Raw genomic sequence first — 21700 nt, forward strand, 5'->3', positions numbered from 1 at the left:
TGCCACTGGCTCCAGGAAGCCCTGCCAGTCACTACTACTATTGGACCCCACTGTACTCATAAGTGCTTTTGCCAGAATCGGGGCTGTTTTAAGTGTAAATCATTACAGAGAAATAAACTATTACCAGTATGTTACTAATACAAAAACAAAATGCTCAAGTCCACTCCAAACATAGGAGGGAAAAGCAGAGATACCGTAGTCTTAGCTTATACTTTTTCTTTTGCAAATTTTACAAGACACGTGACCAATAGAAAGCATTGCTAAGGCTCCGCCCAGGGCAAGGAAGGAAACCCTGAAGCCGAAGCCCCCCTGGATTCTACAGAGAACTGGGTCCTCTCTATGAAAGGCTTTGCGCAGTCATGTGCCCTGGATGTGGGAACTTTTAAAGTAATTCAACAAAATAAATACTTAGTGAATTATGTCACATATAGTATGTGCTTAGCCAGTGTTTGTTGACTGAATACTCATCTAGGAACAAGAAAAATTAATGTCATTTAATAAGGCCCTAAACTCACTGGGGGCCCAAAGAAAGTTATCCTCCCAGGAGACAAAGAGAATGAGGGGTGGGGGTTGGCAAAGGATGAATGAGGGCTGGAAAGAGGGTCGTTAGACGCAAGGTGGGGTTAAAGAGAGAATAAGGCCCGGAGAAATAAGGAAAACCAAATACTGGACTCTAAGGAAATGCACCGAGAGCCCGGGAAGCTTTGGTCGGGGTGGCGAGAGGGCCACTAGGGAAGGGAAGGCTGGCAAGCCCCACCCCCAGCAAGTCCCTCCTTCCGCCGCTCGCCCCGCCCCATCAGAAAAAAACCGAACCGGTAACCTCTACCCGGCCGCCTCCCATTGGCTACGGGAATGAGCGACGCCTTCGGGAACCACTGAGCCGTGGCCACGGCTTGGCGAGGGCCTTCCGGCCCGCCCCCGCCGCGCCGCCTGGCGCCGGCCTCGCCGTGCGAAGGAGGGACGTGGGGCGGCGGGGGCGCGGCGCGGCGCGGCGCGGCGGAGCTGAGGCGGCGGCAGGACTACGCGCAGGCCGGGGCTGTCGGCATGGCTCGCCTCGTGTTCGGTAGGCGCGGCCCTCCTCATCCTGCGGGGACGCCTGGAAGGCCGCTAGCCCCCACGGCGGTCTGCAGCCCGGGGAGCGGACGGGCCGGCTCTGGGGTGGGGGTCGCGGGCCCGGCCCACGCGGGGACGCGGTAGGGGAAGCCCGTGGAGGCCAGAGGCGGCAGGGGGCGTCTCGGGGACGGGGGCTGCCCTTGGCCGCGCCGGCCTTTGGGCGGAGGGAGCCCTGCCGGACTCGGGGTGCGTGGGGGAGGTTGGGGCGCTCTGGGCGGGAGCTGCCGCAGCGCACCCCGGGTGAGCGTGTGCGCGAGCACGCGGAGTAGGGGGAGCAGGGAGAGCCCGAGGCGGGGCTCGGACTCGGGGCGCAGGGGGGGGCGACAGCCGAGGCCGAGAGCTGCGTCTGAGACGCCGAGACCAGCCGGCCGCGATCCCCGGCGGAGGTGGGGTGTCGGAATGCAGCTTGAAAGGGGGCGCCTTGTTCTGGGCCTCACGCGCGTACGAGGGAGTCGCGGGCCCCTCACGCTGCATCTTGTCCTTACCACCTGTTTTAAGGAACCCCTAAGAAAAACAAATATCAAAACCCAGTCCTGAAATAAGGCCTGGGCGTCGCCTCAGGAAGGGAACAGTGCCTTTCAAAAGCTGGTCTTACGATGCAAGAGCACTTTAAGTGGGATCGAACTTTTAAAAACTAAACCCAGGCTTTCGCGAATTAGATAAATGTCTGTTTTAGAGACTACAGAGAGCGAAGTTGAAGATGACGTCCTCTGGGCCCCACAAAGTGCTCTCACAGCCCTTACCCGGACTGTGGATCCCGACTGTGGGGTGTGAGTCCCAGTCCCCCTCCCCCGCATTTACTAGCAGGTTACTTAACCGCTCTGGGCTGTTGACCATAGGGTTGTTCTGATGGTTAATGAATTAATACATGTCCAAAGACGGTAACCAAGATGTAAATATTTGCTGTATTACTGTAGAGAGAGGTATATTAACAGGCCAATGTATTACTGTGTATGGGGGGAAAGATTTTAGTCTCTGTAAAAGTTGCCCACAAGTGAATTCAGAGTGAGCTCTGAAAGAGTATGATTTCTCTCACTTAACTCATTTTAATCAATGCGGTCAGGCTTTTTGGGAGCCCTCTTGGTTTCTAGATGACCGCGATGGGACGATATAATCTTGCTAGCAGGTGTGGGGCCGAGATGCTGCTGATGTGGGTTTATACCATCCTTACCTACTGTGAAGGAATCATGGCAAGCCACAGATGGCAAAACCATCTGCTCACATGGACTCTAGACCCTCGGTTGTTCCTTTCCCATCATTGCTATTATCAGTGAGTGGAATGGCCATGTGAATTCTAGAGACAGAACATCATTGGTCAGCACTGACCTACGTTATCATCTTAAGTGGGCCAGGGAGTTTTGTTTTCTTGAGGGTTTTTGCGGGGGAGTTATTTTTTTGCTGTTGGAATTTGTATATCTTTTAATCTATTTTTCTGAGTATTATACTTGATCTCCTAACCCTATTAGGCCATACTGCCTTTTAAGGAATTTGGGTCTCAAACCTTTATCATCAAGACATTTCCTTCGGATGGCCATTTATAAGGTGGGGAGGCTCTTGTGAGAACCAGGCAAAATTAAAAACAGAAGTCCAGCATTACTAGAAAAAGGAGTGGCCCAAGTCCCTGTTATACCAGGTGTCAGTAGTTGTGACCACCTTTGTATGGAAAGGAAGCTCTTTCCTGAGGTGAAAGTCACGGTCCATCCCTTTGGCGACTCGAGGCTGAAGAGGACACCCTATTGCCATTCCAGTTGGCAAGAGAAGGGAAGGGACCCAGTGCTGCTGCTGCGATCTTCCTGCGACCCTCCTGGGGTTACACTTCTGCAGGCGCCAGACCTGTGCTTAAGAATTCGGCTACGTAACCAACGGCTGTGTTCTAGCTCTAATTGTGTGGCATTAGGCAAGTTACCCTCTGTGTCTCCATTTTCTGGCCTAAAAATGGGCACGATGGTCCGTACACATAGAGCTTTTAAATGAGTTTACGTATATTAAATGTTTAGAGCAATGCCTCGTACACAGTGTTGTAGACATGTTATTCTTCGTTAAGATGTCAATTTCTGGAGGTAGTTGGACACATAAATATATCAAAACGTTAGCCAGAACCCCTCGTAGGAATTTCTGTCAAGTTATATTCAGTTGAGGGGATGGGGAGTGATACAGATTTCCAGCATTAGCCTGTTAATGGTGAAAAGTGGGAAACACTCAGATTCTGTCAGTAGTGGATTGGCTACATGATATAGCCATTAAAAATGGTTACATATATAAAGCTTTAGATCTCTGTTGCATGGAGATATAGAAAGAATATTCACCAAAATATGAGTAGTTTGTTCCAGTGGGACTTTTGGCGGCTCTGCCGCTTTATATACAAGGCCGTGATTGGGCCTTATTCTGCCTGTGATTCCCTATTTACAAAACGGGGGTGATTCCTGATCTTTGGTAACGCTGTGGAAAACCCAGGGATCCAATGTATTTGAAAGTGATTTGAAAATTGAAAGCACTGTGTAAGTCTCGGGTAGAATATTTAGCAGTAGAACGATTAACATTGGTGTGCGCTGCTTCCGGACGAATTTACCATTGAGCTCTTTAAAAGAAGATTCATTTGAAATCTTCCAAATTCTGTTTACAAAGTTAGCATATGAAAATGTGACTAAGATGGCATGTACACACACTACCTTGGAATACAGATCGTTCTCACTTAGAATTTGTTTTATTTTATCAACAAATTAAAAGAAAGAAATACGATCATATTTACAGATGCCGAAAAGACAATAATAGAAATTTCTTTAATATCATAAAGTTCATGTTTCAACCCAAAAGCCAGCATCATGCAAGTGGGAAGATATTTCTGATAGTGTCAAGAACATTTCATTATTTAGCATTATTCTAGAGGAATGAGACAATGCAATTAGAAAAGTAAAAGAAATTATATATAAATTTCAAAGGAGGTGATATTTTGGTAATATTGCCAATTCAAAAGACTCTTGGATTCTTATGAATATGGAAAATATTCATAAGGCAGTTAGAACTTCTTTTTCTATATAATTGTTATAAACTGCATTTAAGTTCCCAGAGTGGCTGACAGAAATACACTTGGTCCACAGTGTGGCTAAACTATGCCATTGGTAATACAATAAAGTCTTCCCTTTAGAATGCATTCGCGTGAAAATTCTTTGTAAGCTCTTCCAGCAACATTATGAGTGCCTGATGATGTGCCTGCCCTTGACAGTGTTAGAAATAAAAATATTTTTTAAAACAATCATTGCCCTTGAGAGAATCCCAGCCAAGTAGGGGGGACAAAGAATTCTTTTTCCCTTCAAAAAAAAGCTTTAATAAATATGATGTGCTGATATTGCAACTGAATAACAAGAAATAAATACTGTGGGAATTACCCAAGGTCACAGAGCTAGATGTAACCTCCCAGTTTTCAGTGTCCATACCCATAAAATGGCAATAACAGTACTGCCTCATGGGGCGGTTGTAGGGAGTGAAGATATCAATATATGAAAAGCACTAAGAGTAATAATTAGATCTTTTTCAAGTGCAGCTCAGGAGATTAGAGTGTGGATTGTCTGTCCCCTTGCTCGGCTCTGCACCAGTGGGAGTGAAGTTCCAAGGGCTCCGATGGCAGCAGGGAGGGCAGAGACACGGGGTTAAGAGACACCTGACCCAAGCCATCCTCCTCTATGAAGGGCCTTGGTCAGTGGAGGAAGACCAGCCACCTGGGTTTCCTGTCACCGTGGACTCTGCCGTTAATCGTGTGCTTTTGGTTGTCCCTCCAGGTCTGGTGAGCTGTACCTTCTTTTTAGCAGCGAATGGTCTGTATTCTTCCAGTGATGACGTAATCGAATTAACTCCATCCAATTTCAACCAGGAAGTTATTCAAAGTGGCAGTTTGTGGCTTGTAGAATTCTATGCTCCATGGTAAGTAGTAAAATTGTTATTGGTTATTTATGGTACTTTATAAGAAAAAATGCTATATAAAAACGTGATTTTATTCGACCATGTCGTTGACCTAGTTCACTGCTTGTTTTAAGAAATAGAGAGGGAAACGGGGGATTCCATAAAGTATCTGTTGTAGGCCGTGGAGACTGAGTCAGTTGGGAAAAAAATGAAGTAGCTAATTGTTGCAATAAAAAAGGGGGGAAATTCTTATAATTTTAAGATGATGTAAATAGGATGGGGACGGAATGGAAAATGAGTTTATAAAGAAAGAATATTGGGCAAAGGAGAGGGAAGAACCAGTCATTGACTCTCTTCTGTTTTTTTGAAGATGGTTGCTTCCAGAAATGGAAAGCAACCATCTTCAATGCAAACAGTGCAGAATGTACCTGACACTGTCACTGCTGTAAATGAGGTCGCACGTGCCCTGAGAGGGGACCCAAGCACCAGCAGCTGTGCATCTGTGCAGATGAACTGCGTGGTGATTCGAGACCCAGAGTGGTCCTTTCAGATGCGGACGGTGCTGTGCCTTCGAAGCGCACGTAGGAGACTCGGTCAAATTCTTACCTGAGCGGGCGCATTTTGAGATGTGCCTTTGGAAGACCATGAAACTGCGTTTTGGAAATACAATACCAGTCCTCATGGAATATTTCACTTAACGTTCAGTGTAGCAAATTAAGATAAAACCTTCTTATGGTTGCCATGTAGCGAATACTGTTCATCTTAATGCCTTTATTATCTTTTTTAAAAAAACCCATTTGTTTTTTGGTTTTTAAATCCAAATGAGAATTCTCTATGGGTTAGTTTATTCATATCAGTAAACATACAAATAGTAATTGTATAAACAGTTATATTGTTGAATGCTTTTGTATACAATTTTTACAAGTTTGATATTTTTTTTGTTGTTATTTATGACCTTGTTTCTGGGAGCTACAAGATAGGAAAACATGCCTTATTCCAAAACTAAACCAGACAGCGTGGTCGAGAAGGTGGGATCCGACCGGTATACGTTTGGCTTCATGGTGTTCTGGGCGTGAGGGTGTCTCACTAGAGCAGGCGCTTCTAGCCTCTTTTTGTGCTTGGACTTTGGCCGCTCGGTGAAGGCCATGGATCCCTTCCCGGAATAAGGGTTTAAATGTATGAAGTAAAGCATACCGGATCACAAAGGAAACCTCAGATATTAAAATGACAATTAAAACATTCAAATAAATCTTGACGACGAAGTCCTCCTTTGCTAGGACAGTAAGACGAGATCCCGCAGCAGACGTGGCAGCTGCGTGCAGGCTTCCCGGGGGGCAGCGAGCGTGTGCGGTGCGCAGAAGGCACGTGCCACGCCACAGCGGTGACGGGGAAATGGCTGTGATGTTTTTAATGATAGAGTCACGAGTACTAACCAGCTGTGGTGTGTTGCTAATGTCCATAATTGAAGGAAATCCTAAATTTCGATTACAAGTTGGTAAAAATAGAGGGAAGATTTGCCATCAAAGGTCACAGAGCCCCTAAATTTTTATCCACAACGCTTTGGTGGTCTTCATCTCAGGTGGAGGAGCCTCGGGTTGGGGGTAGTCTGTATTTACATTTATGTAGCATTTTGATCTGTCTTTACATTGCTTAACATTGAAATTGAAGGGAATGTATAGTCAATCTCTGATTCAAGCCCTTCCATACAGTAAACAAAGAGGCACAAATTCCTGTCAGATTTCGACTCCTGAACTTGTAAGTAGCTCACCTAAACACCAAAGCATACTATGTGCGAGTATGTAGAAGCAGCATTTCAGGCATTTCCTCGAAAGATCCAGACTTTTTAAGTACTGGATTAAGGCGATGTTCCATAGTGATGGAGAATGTGGGACCCGGAGTGTGAAAGCTCTCACAGGTGACTGCGTGATGTTGAGCAGCTTTCCTGACCTCTTAGCCTCGGTTTCGTCACCTGTAAAATGAAGCTAGCAAGGCCGCCTCCAGGGTTGGCGTGCTGCTCACACGACGTCCGTGTGAGGAGTGCTCGTCACGCTGCCGGCACGTGGCCGTTCCTCATGAGGTCTTCAGAGGCCTAATTAGAAGAGAATTTGCTTTGTTTAAAAAAGACAAAACCAAATCACCTGTGGATAAACTATGGCGTCTTCAAATGGTGGGTGTCGTAACACTGGCAGTGACCGGTCTAGCTCTTCGTAACGGTACGAACAGAACAGGCTTGTGTGTGTGTCGTGTTTTAAAAGCACTAAGTGTGTTATAGTTGACAACACTTTCGAACGCCACACCCTACAAGAGGAGGCTGGTTTTCCTCATGGTCCTGTCTCTCTCCGTCTCGCTCTTGTTCTTTCCCACCACCTTTGGTGTCCGTCGCTTTCCCACTCGTCAGGTTTACTGGTTTGGGATTACGAGTGCGTTTTCAGCTCCACAAGCGGCTGCCGGAGCCACAGCGCATGGAAATGTGGGCTCTAACACAGATGCCTCATCCGTAAAGTGAAAAGGTTGGGCTAGATCAGGAAATAGCAAGCCTTACTAGGTTTAAGAATCACTAGCAGAACTTAAAATACAGGTTCCTGAACTCCTTCTAGAAGCTCTGGTTTCTTGGGGCCCAAGAACCTGCATTTGCCCAGCCTTAAAACTCTAACCATACGGCGCGGCACACTTGCCCAGCTACACGCTAAAGTCCCTGCTCACGGTTAGAGGTCGGAGCGATGGAGTTTGTTTAAACTCTTGGACTGTAACTGAGCAGTAACTTGGCAACGTGTTTAAGGGACAAGATGAACAGGGATTGCAGTAGAGTCATAAAATGGTGAGCTCGTGGTCACTGATCATGTTTTTTTAGTGCTTTTAATCCCTGTAAGCCCCCACCCTGCACTTGTCACTCGGTAGACTATTGGGTGATTTTGAATTGGTGACTAAGGATGTTAACTGTTGCCTTATTTGTGTTTTTATCCCCTAAAAGGTGTGGCCACTGCCAAAGGTTGACACCAGAATGGAAGAAAGTAGCAACGGCATTAAAAGTAAGTTTCTAAGATGTCCACATTGAGTATGCAAATAGCTTTAATGTACAGTAGAAAGCATATTTGCATATTGAAGTTCAAAACTCTTGTTTTGGTGCCAAAACCGTGTGAGGAGCAAAGGCATAATACACATTATAATTTTTATGTTATTCGTTTTTGTCAATTCTGTCCATCAGATAAATGACATAATTACTGTTCGTCGTGCTGATTCTGGGAGCTGCAGCGTTCCCTCCATGGGCCAGCCTCTTTTACCCGTCATTCCCCTTGAGAACGGCCCCACAGTAAAGCCCGCACTCATTCTGCCCTTAAACCTGCCCCTGCCCCGTATTACCTTGTCTCTGAGGCGACAGAAATCAGGTGACGGGTCCTTGCGGAATCTGCTGCAGTTGAAAGAAAAACATTTCTTCTCCGTTCCCGCAGGATGTTGTGAAAGTGGGTGCAGTTGATGCGGATAAACATCAGTCCCTCGGAGGGCAGTATGGGGTGCAGGGGTTCCCCACCATCAAGATTTTCGGGTCCAACAAAAACAAGCCAGAAGATTATCAGGGTAAGGACTTTGTGCTGCCCTCCCCTGGCTGGAGCTTTCATTTGCACAGGTAGGGGAAGAAGAGGAGAGAGTGGGGTCCTGTTCCAGAATTTCCAGAACCTCAGAAGAAATTTTATTAGAGTTTTGCATTTAAACCCTGAAGATTACCTCATGTCCTATATAATCCTTATACCTGTGAGTCAGTTAATAGCCTCTTGATTTTTCTTGAGAAGATAGGTTTTGGTAAATTTCCAGAGACTGTCGTCATTACCTGGTCTTAATATGGGGTTTGTATTTTATTACGTTAGGGGTAAGTTCAGCTATAGAGCTTAGGCACTCGAAGTAACAGTGTTTTAGCAATATAGAAATAAGAGGCCCGGACTGCTTTCCAGTTACTTGGCCTCAGACACCTCGTATCCTACTTTTTCCACAGTCTTTTCTTTATCTCATAGAAATAGTTTCTTCTCTTTTCTCATTTGCTACTTTGTACTTAGAAATTTCCTCTGCTTTCTGAACTAGATAATAAGATTCTTATTCATGTGTATACCTGTTATCTGGTGAAGCACTTTTTAATTACTCTCATTAGTCGGTGGTATTTGTAGGTGCTTAGGAAGTTCTCGTTCACACTAATAACCTAAAATGGAAGACGTGGGATTGGTTCTCCAGGTGAGAAGTGCTTTCTGGGGAGAAGGCGGCTCTGTCCTCAGTACAGGTGGCGTCTAACCTGGTGGAACATCGGAGGAAGCTGACAGAAATGTGAAAGTCAGCTCCGCCCACCACCGTCCAGCTGATCATCCTTTGTCTTCCTGTAGGTGCCAGGACCAGTGAGGCCATTGTAGATGCTGCTCTCAGCGCTGTGCGCCAGCTCGTAAAGGACCGCCTTGCCGGGAGGGGTGGCGGCTACAGTTCTGGAAGACAAGTAAGTTTGTGAAAATTTTGAAGCCTGAGCGTGGACCCCTGGTGGAAGATATGTTTTTATAAAATATTTTAAATGGTGAACTTTCTATTAAAAAATAATAGGAAGGTTGGGTCTGCTGACCCCCGAGAGAGTCAGCTCTCCAGCCTGCCCATTTGGCCGCCTCAGATCACTGTCACCGTAGCCATTCAGTCCCGGGGATCTTGGCACATGGCAGACCAGGGACCAGGCACCGGAGGGCCTTCCTCGGCCCCGGTCTGAAATAAGGCAGTTTGGACTGCAGCGGAAACGAGCTCCAGGTCACTCTCCCATGCAGCTCCAAAGTGTGGGGAGAGAGACAGGCCAGCTGTCCTCCAGATCGATGACAAGATGACCTCGTGGCCTATATCTGTGTTAGCCGAAAATCTATGGAAAATTCCGCATAAATGCATGGGGAAGAAGAGAAAAAAGTTTCTGTGCTGTGGATTGGTATATTAGATGGCCTCGTCTGAAATGTGAAGTTTAACCATGATATGCTTACGTTCTTATGAAAAGGCGTTAAATTCTTACTGATGAAATAGATAAAATAGCTCTTCACTTTTAGGAGACCAGAAAAACTGTCTTCTTTATGCAGACTTAGGACTTAGCCAAGATTTCACGCTCTTGCCTTTTACTTCAAACTCAGACATTTAATGAGCACAGTTGTCTCTTCTGCCTCCATAGCTTTTGGCCAAGGCAACAGAAAACGGTACAGCAATATTGACTTTTCTTAGGGTTAGTACTGAAGAAAATTATTTGAAAAAAGAAAAGGGTTAACTGCTATTTTAGCGTTCTTGAATGGTAGAGACTTTATGGAAAGATAGTAACTAGTTCCATATAACATCCTGGAATAAACCAGCAGCTGTGCCTGAGTGTGAGTTAGAATAGTGTCATTAAGGTGATTCTTTGAGCCATGTTGAAGTTTCTCTTAAAAATAGCAAGTGACAGACTTCAGGTATATCTTATACCGAATGTACTGGTATTTGAAAGTAAATACTATTTACCAAGCAAAAATAATTATATTACACAATGGTCCCAAATTGAGTAAAGTAGTTTTCATTTAAAAATTCAAAAGCTTCGTTAAAATGTAGAAGCAACTGTTTGTATGTGCAGTTAGACTGGGAATCAAGTTCTGTCCGGCCACGTGTAGTTTAATATCCAATGTCACAATCACAGGGTAGAACTGAAAGCTCAAGTAAGAAAGATGTGATTGAGCTGACCGATGACAGCTTCGATAAGAACGTCCTCGACAGCGATGATGTTTGGATGGTTGAGTTTTATGCTCCTTGGTGTGGACACTGCAAAAAGTAAGTGCTTTTTACCAGGTAGTTTTGCAGTTATGGTGCTTTGAATACATTCATCCAGCTTGCTTTGAGCTTTTTGGGGTTTTGTGTTTTTGACCTTCTTCACCCACTACCTCACCCCAGCCCCTTGCAGCCGCCAGTCCGTTCTCCGTATCTAGGAGCTCGGTCATTCGTGTGTGTTTAGATTCCACATGTAAGTGTGTGGAGCTCCCTCTGGAAGAGCTGAACCAGATCATAGATGTCACCGAAGTCTCCTCCCAAAAAGCTCTGACTCTAAGTGACTGTTAAACATTGGCATTAGTGCCGAGAGTTTTCTCTGTCATATTTTCAAAGATTAACAGGGAGCTAGCAAATTTGGGGGCAGTGACAAGGACGGGGAAGCAAACGCGAAGGGTAGCGTAAAGATGCGTAGGAATGCTGTCCAGGTATGATGTGACTGAGTCGGGCAGAAGCGCACACGTCGGTCCAGGTTTTCGGGCTGACTGCAAATATTTTTCTGTAGCCTAGAGCCAGAATGGGCCGCTGCAGCTACTGAGGTCAAAGAGCAAACGAAAGGAAAAGTGAAGCTGGCAGCTGTGGACGCCACGGCGAACCAGGTTCTCTCCAGCCGATACGGGGTGAGTCTGTCCGCGAGGCCCACTCCTTGTGAGATACGCAGATTTCCTTCCGGCTCTGACTTCATCCAGTGTGCCAGGCCTTCCTGTGAGGGAGGCGGGGGAACGGTTGGCCTTTGTGTAATGAAGATATTAAGTCACTTTATTGTTAAAACTCACAACTAATAAGCCCGGAAGTCAGGACTGTTTGTTTTCTCCCCGTACTCTGTGCTTACTGTGAACCCTTAGCTTGCCCAAGTTTTTGCAAGTTGTCCATAGGGCTTTTGAGGTTGGTCCATTTGTTCTACAGCAGATACAGTAAGTATATATCCAGGGTTTGGCTTAGATTCGGCCACGCCTGACATCCAGCCCCGTAAAGCCCCCTGACTGACACCTCTCCGTGTGTCGTGCCTCAGCCGTCGACGCAGGCTGGGAGTATTTTCGTGCCACTGAATTCCCTAGAAGGTGGCTTTAGAAACCGTGAAGGTTACCTTACTTCATATTAAACGTTAATTTGATTTTTTTTTAATAGATTAGGGGATTTCCTACTATCAAGATATTTCAGAAAGGCGAGTCTCCTGTGGACTATGACGGGGGGCGGACAAGGTCCGACATCGTTTCCCGGGCCCTCGATTTGTTTTCTGATAACGCGCCCCCTCCTGAGCTGCACGAGGTAAACCACGTCGGTCATCCATCGGCCATCCGTCAGTCATTTGTCAGTCATCCGTAGGAAGGAGAGCTTTGCGCTGATAGTGGGGGTGTTAAAGCAGTAATGACCCTCTTCTTTCCCAGTCGAGCTCTTTCCTTCTTTTAAAATGCTCTTTAAAGTGTTTTTGTACTTTCAAATGGGCAAAACCTGTCTGATAAATTGCTGCTTTTCATAACTTTTAGCACCAAAATAATTACACCGTGAACACAATTGTGCCTAAGCTTCTGAGTGGATCTTTTCATTTCTTGTTCTCAAAATAATAGCTAACATTTATTGAGCATCTAACCACGTAACAGGCATTGTTTATGTAGATTTTTCTCATTTAATTCTCACGGGAACACTTAAAGATAAATACTATTTTTAATCTCCATTTTACATATGAAGAAACTGAGGCACAGAGAGCCTCAAATCTATATAAATATATAATGTACATAAACACGTCCATGTGTCAGAACCAGGCTGTGCCCAGTGTTCTCGTCTCAGACAGTATATAAGTAGGCGCCTCCACCACCACAGAGAGATGCTTAGAAATAAGTAACAGAAACCTGTCACAGAGCATTCTTCGCAGTGTTTATACAAAAAGCATACACGGAAGTGTTCCTTGAGAAAAGTCTTATCTATCTTTTGCATTGCTCTGCTCTTTAGTGAAAGCGATGGTTCTAGTCTTTGTTTTCAAGCTTACCTCCGGTCTTTTGTCACGCGGCCTTCCAACCATCCCTTGTCTTCTGGGTCCCACAGATCATCAGCGAGGACATCGCCAAGAAGACGTGTGAGGAGCATCAGCTCTGCGTGGTGGCCGTGCTGCCGCATATTCTCGATACTGGTACGCTGGACAGAAACTGCGTGCGTTGTCCTGTGCTGCCTGTTCTGAGAACACTTTCTAAATCAGCGTTACAGATTCCTTTATTTTTAATCTTTAAAAATTTTTGTTTTTAAATCAGGAGCTGCAGGCCGAAATTCTTATTTGGATGTTCTTCTGAAATTGGCAGACAAATACAAAAAGAAAATGTGGGGGTAAGGTTTGAACTTACTACCTCAGCATTGTTTGGGTAGGAAAGTAGTGCTTCTTCAGAGCGTCCGGCTCCCTGTGTGTTCTCTAGGATGTGTCCCTTTGTCGCTTTGGCATGTTTTTTATTTAGGATAGGAAGAAAAATAATGCAGGTGTCTTATTTATAGGGCACTTATTTGCACAGCATGTTCTTTCTCACAGAAATTCTATGTAAATGCCGCTTGGGGTTCCAGGCTAGCAAGCAAAAATTTACTGAGTAACAGCCGAGTTCTCCTGCGGCCTTGAAGGCTAGACGGGGAAGGAAGAACTCGAGGCCTGGTCCTTTACCCTCTTCTAAGTGAGGGCCATTTATCTTTCTGCTTCTCATCCTCAGTGTTCATTGCGGTCCTGGGTACCTCGCACTCCCGCTGTGCTCACAGTGACTTGGCATCTCCTCTGTTAGTTCAGATTATCGTGTGCCTATGGGAGGCTGCGTTGCGAAGTTTTTCATTTTCCCCTGTGCAGAAGTTAAGAAATTTGGTTGTGCATTTTTATATGTATCGGATAATGACATACCCATAACTTTTAAAAAAAAAGTTACTACATTTTTTAAAGAAGATGCATAATAACCTAAATGATCATCTAAGTGAACAGAGAAAATTCCTGAGGTTTAGCGGACAATATTTTGGCGACTGCAGGGCAAACAGTCCATTTGGGAGGCTTCCGGAGTCAGGGTTTAGGGAATAGAGAGAGGCGCTTTAGTTACTTAAGAGCACGTCTAGAATGTTATTTTTTAAAACTTAACCTTTTGTTTTTTATTCCTAGACCCATTTCATTCCATAAAATATTTCAAGTGTAATCTTTCGTTCTTTAAGATCTGCTAGCTGGATTCCAATTTGAAAGGAATCTTTGCCCTGAAACCAGTCTGCTTCCCTAGGTGGCTATGGACAGAAGCTGGAGCCCAGTCTGAACTTGAGAACGCGCTGGGGATTGGGGGGTTCGGATACCCGGCCATGGCAGCCATCAACGCACGCAAGATGAAATTCGCTCTTCTCAAGGGATCGTTCAGTGAGCAAGGCATTAATGAGTTTCTCAGGTAATTTTTTGCTCTTTTATGTTGTTTTGTTTGGTTCTGTTGTGCTTTTGGTTCGAAACTAGGTTTGTATAGACCGGGCAATAAAAGGAATTATTTTTGTATTTGACATTCTGGAAAATTACATGTTTATTACTTTGAGCTTTTCAGTCATCTTCCTGTGCCTTTTTCTCTTTCGTGGACATAGTCTACATAGTGAGTGATGCTAATGCTTTCCTCTTCTCGGGTTATCTTGTCATTCTGTGCACTTGGCATTGGGCTCGTCCTGATTCTTGTAAAGGTCTCACGGGCGCGAAGCAGCCCCGTGTCACCCGTTCCCACCCAAGCATGCTTTGTATCCTTGACCTCACATGATTTGATTTTCATTTCTGGGCAGTGGCCTCAGGATGTAGTTCTTTGAAAGCGGACGTACTTAAGTGACCGCCACTGGGCAACAACGTGATAGGTTCTCAGACTCAAAACCAATGTACAGCGCTCTCTGTGCTGCCCTGCTCTTTGCCTCATCCGAAAACTGACAGTCATTTTAGGCAGATGCAAGGCATTGATTGACCTTGCACTTTTTCTCAGATGTGTGGTAATTTGATTAATGCCTCTTTCCCACAACCGAGTTCCACACGGTGAATCTTTTACACAGAACTTTATCTCCAGTCACTACTGTAGAGTCTGGCTGACAGTGAGCTCCTGGGAAATATTCTATGAATGAATGGTTGAATTTTCATCTCTGGATCAATTCCATTTAGGAAAAAATTCTCTGCCCTCGGGAAGCTTACTGTGGAACAGGACGCGGCACATCGATGGGGAGATTCCTTAAATGTACTTCATCCTTTGCAGCCGCAAATTCCAATATTGAAAACCTTAGGACATGTGTGAGAGTCATAAGGAACAATGAGAATACGCCTTTGGGCTCACTTACTGGAAATGACGAATTCAGTTAAACCCCAGCTTTAATTTTATTCACGTTTATTTTCAACCACTTTTCCTTTTCCAGCTGGTTTTTATTTTAGTTCAGAGGAGGTAAATGCTTCATGGAAAAGGTACAGAAAACACTAGTATGTTGTAAACTTGAGGCAGTAACTTTTGCCCTTGAGATTACACAGGCCACTGATTCTCAAACTCGCTGTCTCAGAGGCAGCAGCAAGCCCCCTGGTCACCAGGGGAGAAAGCTTCTCCGCCTCGGCACTCTTGACCTTTCGGTCAGATAGTTCTTTCTCTGTCCTGTGCACTGTAGGGTGGTTAGCAGCATCCCTGGCCCCTATCCCTAAATGCCAGTAGACCGCCACCACCACCCCCGCCACACACAGTCGTGACAATCAAAAATGTCCCCAGACATTGAGAAACGTCCCCTGGAAGCTAAAATCGCCCCCGTTTAAGAACCACGGATATATATTGTCAAAAATGCAAAATAGCAATTGCCAGTTTTCCCACAGTGCAGATAATCGTTGGCCAACGCATACAGGAAATTTGATACCTTGTTTGGGTTTTTTCCTTTTACTCGGATTCCAAGCCCCTTTCACCAGGGGTCTTGGAGGCGCCTCTAAAGAAGCCTTGTTCTCAGGCTGGGGCCTGCCTCTGCATCTTTCCAGTGAAATGTTTTCTGTCAGTACCTGCCAAAGGCAAGAGCCAACATGCCCTTCCACAGAACAACTCTTGTCTGCCTCAGAGCTTGAGACGCGACAGAAGTGTCACTGTCATCTGCAGATCATTGAGAGGGCCGTTTTAAGTGCTTCTGTTCGCCATGAGAACCCGAGAAAAGGAATGGAATTTTAGTTTTACCATACCATCTTTCAGAAAGTCTTTTTCACATAATTAATTTGTATTTTAGCAAAGTACATTTGCTTTTATTCAAATTTTTGGTAGTAACTGTCTTGGTGTGATGCCGAGGCCTGAGGAATTTCCTGCCTGGTTGTGTTGTCCCTGATTGAAAAGATAATTCTATCCATGAGGTGTTTTTCCAGAGCAAGCTGTGAGAAATGGCTCTACGTAAACGTAGCGGGCAAGTCATTCTTTTCCAAGTTGTGTCCTCATCTGCACCAGCAGTCCGTTGTAATGCGTGTGCTTGTTTCGCTCTTATTCCCAAGGGAGCTCTCTTTTGGGCGTGGATCTACGGCGCCTGTAGGAGGGGGCGCATTCCCCGCCATCAGCACCAGAGAGCCTTGGGATGGCAAAGATGGTGAGGTGAGTGTCCAGGACCGAGGCCGTGTGCACGGGACGTGTCACTGAAACTCCCGTCCATCCTTTTTACCTTCCCTTGCCTTGTGCATCTTTGCTACTTATAAAGCAGATCCTTTCCAGCGGGCTCAAGCCTTGGCGTGATGCCAGAAATACCGTAACCGCATAGGCCTTCCGGGAGGTTCTTTATCTCAAGACCTTCCATCCCATCCTCCGCGTTAGTAAGCGCTCCGTGGTGTTTGGTGTTCTTGACAGAGGCGACCAAGATCAATGTCAAGAGTGAAGTTACTTTCCTGATTATTACCCCAGATTCATTTACTTCCCCTATGGAAATGTCAGATGTGGCTTTGAAATAAGCATTTATCCCAGTACACTTCTGCTATATCCTCCTGGAAAGGCCAGGGTAAATAGCCGTCAGTAGGACCATGTTTCATATAAGTTCTCAGCTTTTTAGACACCTACGTAATAGGCCTGGATTGGGCAAAAACTGGTTTTGTCATCCAGGGGACATCTAGGCATGCGATTGCTCCCCCGAAAGGTGAGGTGGCTGAACTCGCAGGCCGCCCCACCTGTGGCTCTGCGGTAGCCCCGCACAGCCTGACAGTGGCTTCTGCTTTGCAGCTTCCCGTGGAAGACGACATTGACCTCAGTGACGTGGAGCTGGACGACTTAGAGAGAGATGAGTTGTGAGAGGCTCCGCATAGGCTTCAGTTTTCCTTTCTTGGGAGCGGATTTTCCAGCAGTGACGGAACGTTCTTTACAATCAGATGAATCTTCCAGTGGCCTTTTTAATCGAGAAGTAGCACTTGATTGGTCATTTGAAAACACTGCAACAGTGAACTTTTGCATCTCGAGAAAACAGTGAAAAATTCTATGAATTGTAGCCAGCGAATTGGGTTGTATTCTGTCAAGTAACATTTTGAAAAAACTGATGGGCTATTGAAATACTTCCTCCCTCTGACTGCTGCCTGAGTGTGCGTGGAGGCTGTTTCTTATGTAAGTTTTTTATGTGATTTCTTTCATTTGAATACTAATGGCTCTTTTCCATTAAAGAATAAATATTTTGGACAATGTCAACAAATGTATGAAATTAGTGTCCACATCGTAAATTCAGCCTGATGTTTAGCCAGTAAATTAATATTATGAAAGGATGACCCCGATGTCTTTCCTTTCTATAAACTTGTGATTCAGATGACACCGTCCGGATGCCTGCCACAACACAGATTTTACATGCGTCCTGCAAGGCCAAGTTCTATCTGTAAATATAAAATGTAAAGCGAGTTTATATAGAAGGATGAAAAAGCAGGGGGTTATCGATTGAGAACTGCATTTTATGCCCAATATTTTTTCTTTGGGCCATTACCAGTGACTACTAGGGAGTATAGCTGGTTATACAGTTAGCTCAAGGTTTTTAATGTTATTACTAGTCTTCACAAAATGTCCATTAAGACGTGAGATACAGCAGCAGGTCACCAATTTACATGTAGTTCCCATTTATGTAAAACATTCAGGAAATGAAGTTCTGAATTATGTTAGAATATACGTGAAGACACGATTCAAAGGATTTGAGAGCATTTCTTTATTGTAACTTACAAAAAATAAATACAACTGTAACTAACTTTCGTGGGCAGTTTTTCTAAAAAGCTAAGTTCTGGAGGACACCGAAACTGTTCTGCTGAGGGAAGGGAGCGTCTGTCGTCTGCACGGACACGAGGCCAGGTGGTGCCCGCGCGTCATTTCAGTCCAGAAGACTGAGGTCGATGTGGAAGTAGACGTAAGGAAAATAGTCTTGGTTATTGAGTTGCAACCCAGGGATCTCCACCGATGCCTACAAAAGAAGACATGGTAATGTTCCAAGTGCGTAAACCAGCTTCCGGTTTGGCCTTTATATTTCTGAGGAAGCCGTCTAGGCACTGACCGTATCATCTGCCCTGCACAGCCCCCCGGCCCCCGGCCCCCACACAACACACACCCACGACTTCTTCTACGTTCATATTTGTGAAATGTAGGCTTCACAACAGTCCGGCAAGTACCATTTGGTGACAGTATTTCCCACGTGGAGAGGCAGACCTGACTCTAGAAAGCACCTAGTTCTGGGCCCTAGACCTACGTCCAGCACACTCGCAGCTGCCACTTCATCCAGATGTCGGAAGACAGAGTTCAGAACCTCTCTTAACCGCTTGGTGGCTGACTTCTTATGAGGCTGGAGGAGCACGGCCTGAAAATTCACTGGGAGTCCGTACCTTCTCAGACAAAATGCGAAAATAAGTTACACAAATGGGTAAAATGACTGGGCAAGAAACACAGAGTTCGTTCTAATAAGAATGAAAACCTTCAGCCAGCGTAGCTTGAGAAAACTGTTGAGCAAAAGGTCTAGGGTTGGGTAAAACAAATTATTGGATCTTTCTGGAGAGAAAAATCTAGAATATGCTAGCCCACTTGTGACTGATAGTTCTCGACAAGAGGCTGAGGGGGTCATCCCCAGCCTCATTAGGTGTGAGTGCCCAGGGTGAATGGAGGCAAGTGGACTGATTGTTCCGACCCAAAGCATTTGTCTAAAACCCGACTTAGCTGATTTTTCTCCACTAAAAGAGCAGCAAAATATATACGATTTATCAAGCTTGTTCTTTTGCTGAGTTTTTGGACAGACAGAAAAGATTTTAAATGGACTTCGTATTCCTGAGTACATTTAAAATCACTTGCCGGCAGCTACTCCTGTGGTGTTGTCCAATTATAACCGAATACTATATAAATAATAAACATTTTGTGACTGTCAGTGTTTTTTTTTTTTTAAATAGTCTATCAGCAGGTGCTCAGACGTCTGTCTAATCACCTGTGCGTCTTCAGTATTTCCCAAGCCAGGTGTGTGAAAGCAGTCCTTAAGCTAACACGCTTGGACTTGCCTGACATGCAAGTGATTCATAGGGGCAAGATCTGTTCATCTTAGTTTTTATTTCCCATTCAGTGTCCATAAAGTATCCCCTGGCTGGCTCCCAAACGTTCTCAGTCCTCGTCTCTGGCCGCTAATGGTGCAAAGCGTTCACTGAAATACTGAGATCTGTTTGATCTGCAGAAAGGGGAAAGAGGGCTGCTGGCATTGCTTCCACTGTAACCGGGCGCCAGCCCTGCCTCGGCCTGCACCCCACGCACTGAGGACCTGGAGCCACCCTCTCCCTGCTGCGGTTCCACCTTTCTCTGCTACTGTCCCCTCCTCTTCCTAACTCCCTAGAGCTTTCATGCCAAACTTCAGTATCCAGTGTCCTAGGTCACCCGATCTTTGCCAACACGCTCGAGCTTCACTCACCAACGACCAGGGACATCTAGAACCTTGACCTTCCCCTCCCTTGACTTGTCAAACGCGCCCTCCTGCCCGACTCCCTCACGGCTCTGCCTCCACTCCTGAGACGTTGGGGCTAAGAGGCCCCTTTGGTACCTTCCCTCCATGTGGCACTCCCTAGGTGACCTCAGCCACACACACCAGTCATCTCTGTTCCCCACGAAAGACCTGGCCCAAGATCCAGGATAGTTAGCTCCCTGGCGGCCTTCCCCAATCTCTCGACAGCCCACCACCCAGCGAGGCCCATCTGCATTTCATCTCAGCTGATGGAAGCCCCTGGCTCACCACCCCGAGGATGAACTAGCGCCTCCTCAGCTGAGGGTGGGGTCCACTTCACTTCGATCTTATTCTATCCACAGACATCTACTCTGTCTGGGCCAGGTAACACAGGTAGAGAGGCGAGTCCTCCCCTGCAGCTCCCAGTGTAGGAAAAAGGTCAGCATTGAGAGAAGGAAGACAGAGCAACAAGCACGAACTGGGGCAAAGCCCTCCGGGAGGTAGGACAGGGTAACGGTGCCTGTCTGCTGTAATGCGCATGTTCAATATCTACGTTCTTAGATTATGAGCTTGCCATAGGATGGAATGCGAAGAGGCCTTTTAAAAGGATCAAATAGCTCTACGCATACTGGTGAGGCTATAACACAAAGCTGGTGAAGAAAGCAAGTTCGGAATATTAGGTATAAATGGTGCCATTTGCGGGATAAGAAGACTTGAAACCATTCACCGTTCACGGCGATTCTCCGCGGGCAGCGGGACGGTGAGGAGCGGCTCCCACAGCACATACTTACTTCCAAGCCTGAATTTTTTACAGTGTGTATGTGTTACAGCGGTATTCACAACACTGATTTTCGAGGCAAGCAGGGGCGGCCTAGGGCCCGTCTACACCATGGAGGGTTAAAACACTCCAGGCTGGAATACGCCTTTCAACCCAGCACCACAATCCTGCGCATTCCCAGCCTCTGAGATGGGGGGCGGAGAGGGTGAGGAGCCACGGTCAGATCTGATCTTCGGACAAAACCGCCCTGGCAACCATGCGGGGGATTAACTGGAGGCAGAAACCAAGTAGGAGGTCATGGCGACAGCCAGGCAAGCTGAGGCGGGAGACGCGGAGGAGGAAGAGCAAAGGCAGCCTCGGCCGGCCTGTCAAAGGGCGAGGCGGGGGCGGGATGTGAGGACGGGGCCGCAGAGGCGTCCAAGCTGGCCCTGAGGGAGGGGCTGGGAGGGAAGATGAGCCGGGAGAAGTCTGTGGTGGGAGGATGACACGCGGGGAGCAAGCGGGGACAGGGACAGCTGGCGGCCAGGTGGGTGGCTGCGGGGGATCCTGGGGCACCTTGCGGTGGGGGCGGGGCAGGGGCCAGGGAGACCACCGGAGAGGGCCCGCGGGCTGGGGAGCATCCGGAAGAAGCGGGCGGCCAGCCACGTGTTCGCGACACAGCACGCGCTCGAAGCGCGGCACGGAAGCAGGCTTCGAAAAGCTCTTCCTGTTTGATTCCATTTTCATGAAAATTTAGTAAAAATTATTCATATCTGTAAATTTAAAAAGCCAAAAAACCAAAAATCCGAAGGAATACACACAAGCATGTTAGTAGCATTTTCCTCTTGGTGTTAAAATTTCAGGTGATTTTTATTCATCCTTTGTGCTTACCTATAGTTTCCCAAATTTCCACAGTGAACCTATTTTGCTTTTATAAAAAAAAAAAAAAAAAAAAAAAATAAATAAGTTTTGGTGGTTTGATCTGGTTTGGGTTTTACTTTTTGTGCTGCCTTGGGGTTTGGGCCTCAGAGGTCAAGGCCGAGACAGTGCTGGTGTTTCTTCCAGGAGTCCCGGGGCCCTGGTGGGCTGTGGGGAGAGGTGCGCAGAAGAGCCAGCTGGGGAGAACAGGGGACACTTGCCCCAAGTCCAGCAGGAAAGGGACAGAGCACCGGAGAGCCCCAGAGAGTACCGGACAGCAGGGGGCCTCAAAGCGGAGGGAAGGTTCATTGGACTCAGGAAACCCTAATGGGGTGC

General features: G+C 46.3%; 2 protein-coding genes across 3 annotated transcripts in view; one reads left to right on the forward strand and one right to left on the reverse strand.

The window, feature by feature from the left end:
- The first annotated feature begins 921 nt into the window (after positions 1–921).
- PDIA6 (protein disulfide isomerase family A member 6) lies at positions 922–17973 on the forward strand. Its single transcript, XM_039887848.1, has 13 exons — positions 922–1063; positions 4890–5031; positions 7982–8039; positions 8460–8586; positions 9378–9484; positions 10676–10806; positions 11306–11420; positions 11929–12069; positions 12844–12928; positions 13047–13119; positions 14031–14189; positions 16265–16361; positions 16977–17973. The coding sequence occupies exons 1-13, from the start codon at positions 1045–1047 to the stop codon at positions 17043–17045; spliced, it is 1323 nt and encodes a 440-aa protein (XP_039743782.1). The 5' UTR covers positions 922–1044; the 3' UTR covers positions 17046–17973.
- The window catches only part of ATP6V1C2 (ATPase H+ transporting V1 subunit C2), a 41762-nt gene continuing 37209 nt past the window's right edge, over positions 17148–21700 (reverse strand). For both annotated transcript variants that reach the window (XM_039887851.1, XM_039887852.1), the window contains 2 exons: positions 18466–18598; positions 17148–18183 (listed from right to left, as the gene is read on the reverse strand). In XM_039887851.1, the coding sequence (XP_039743785.1) occupies positions 18094–18183; positions 18466–18598 (223 nt within the window). In that variant the 3' untranslated portion in view covers positions 17148–18093. The remainder of the gene's footprint in view (positions 18184–18465; positions 18599–21700) is intronic.

Source organism: Pteropus medius, unplaced genomic scaffold, assembly GCF_902729225.1.
Source record: "Pteropus medius unplaced genomic scaffold, Ma_sr-lr_union100, whole genome shotgun sequence".
Taxonomy (NCBI): Eukaryota; Metazoa; Chordata; class Mammalia; order Chiroptera; family Pteropodidae; genus Pteropus; species Pteropus medius.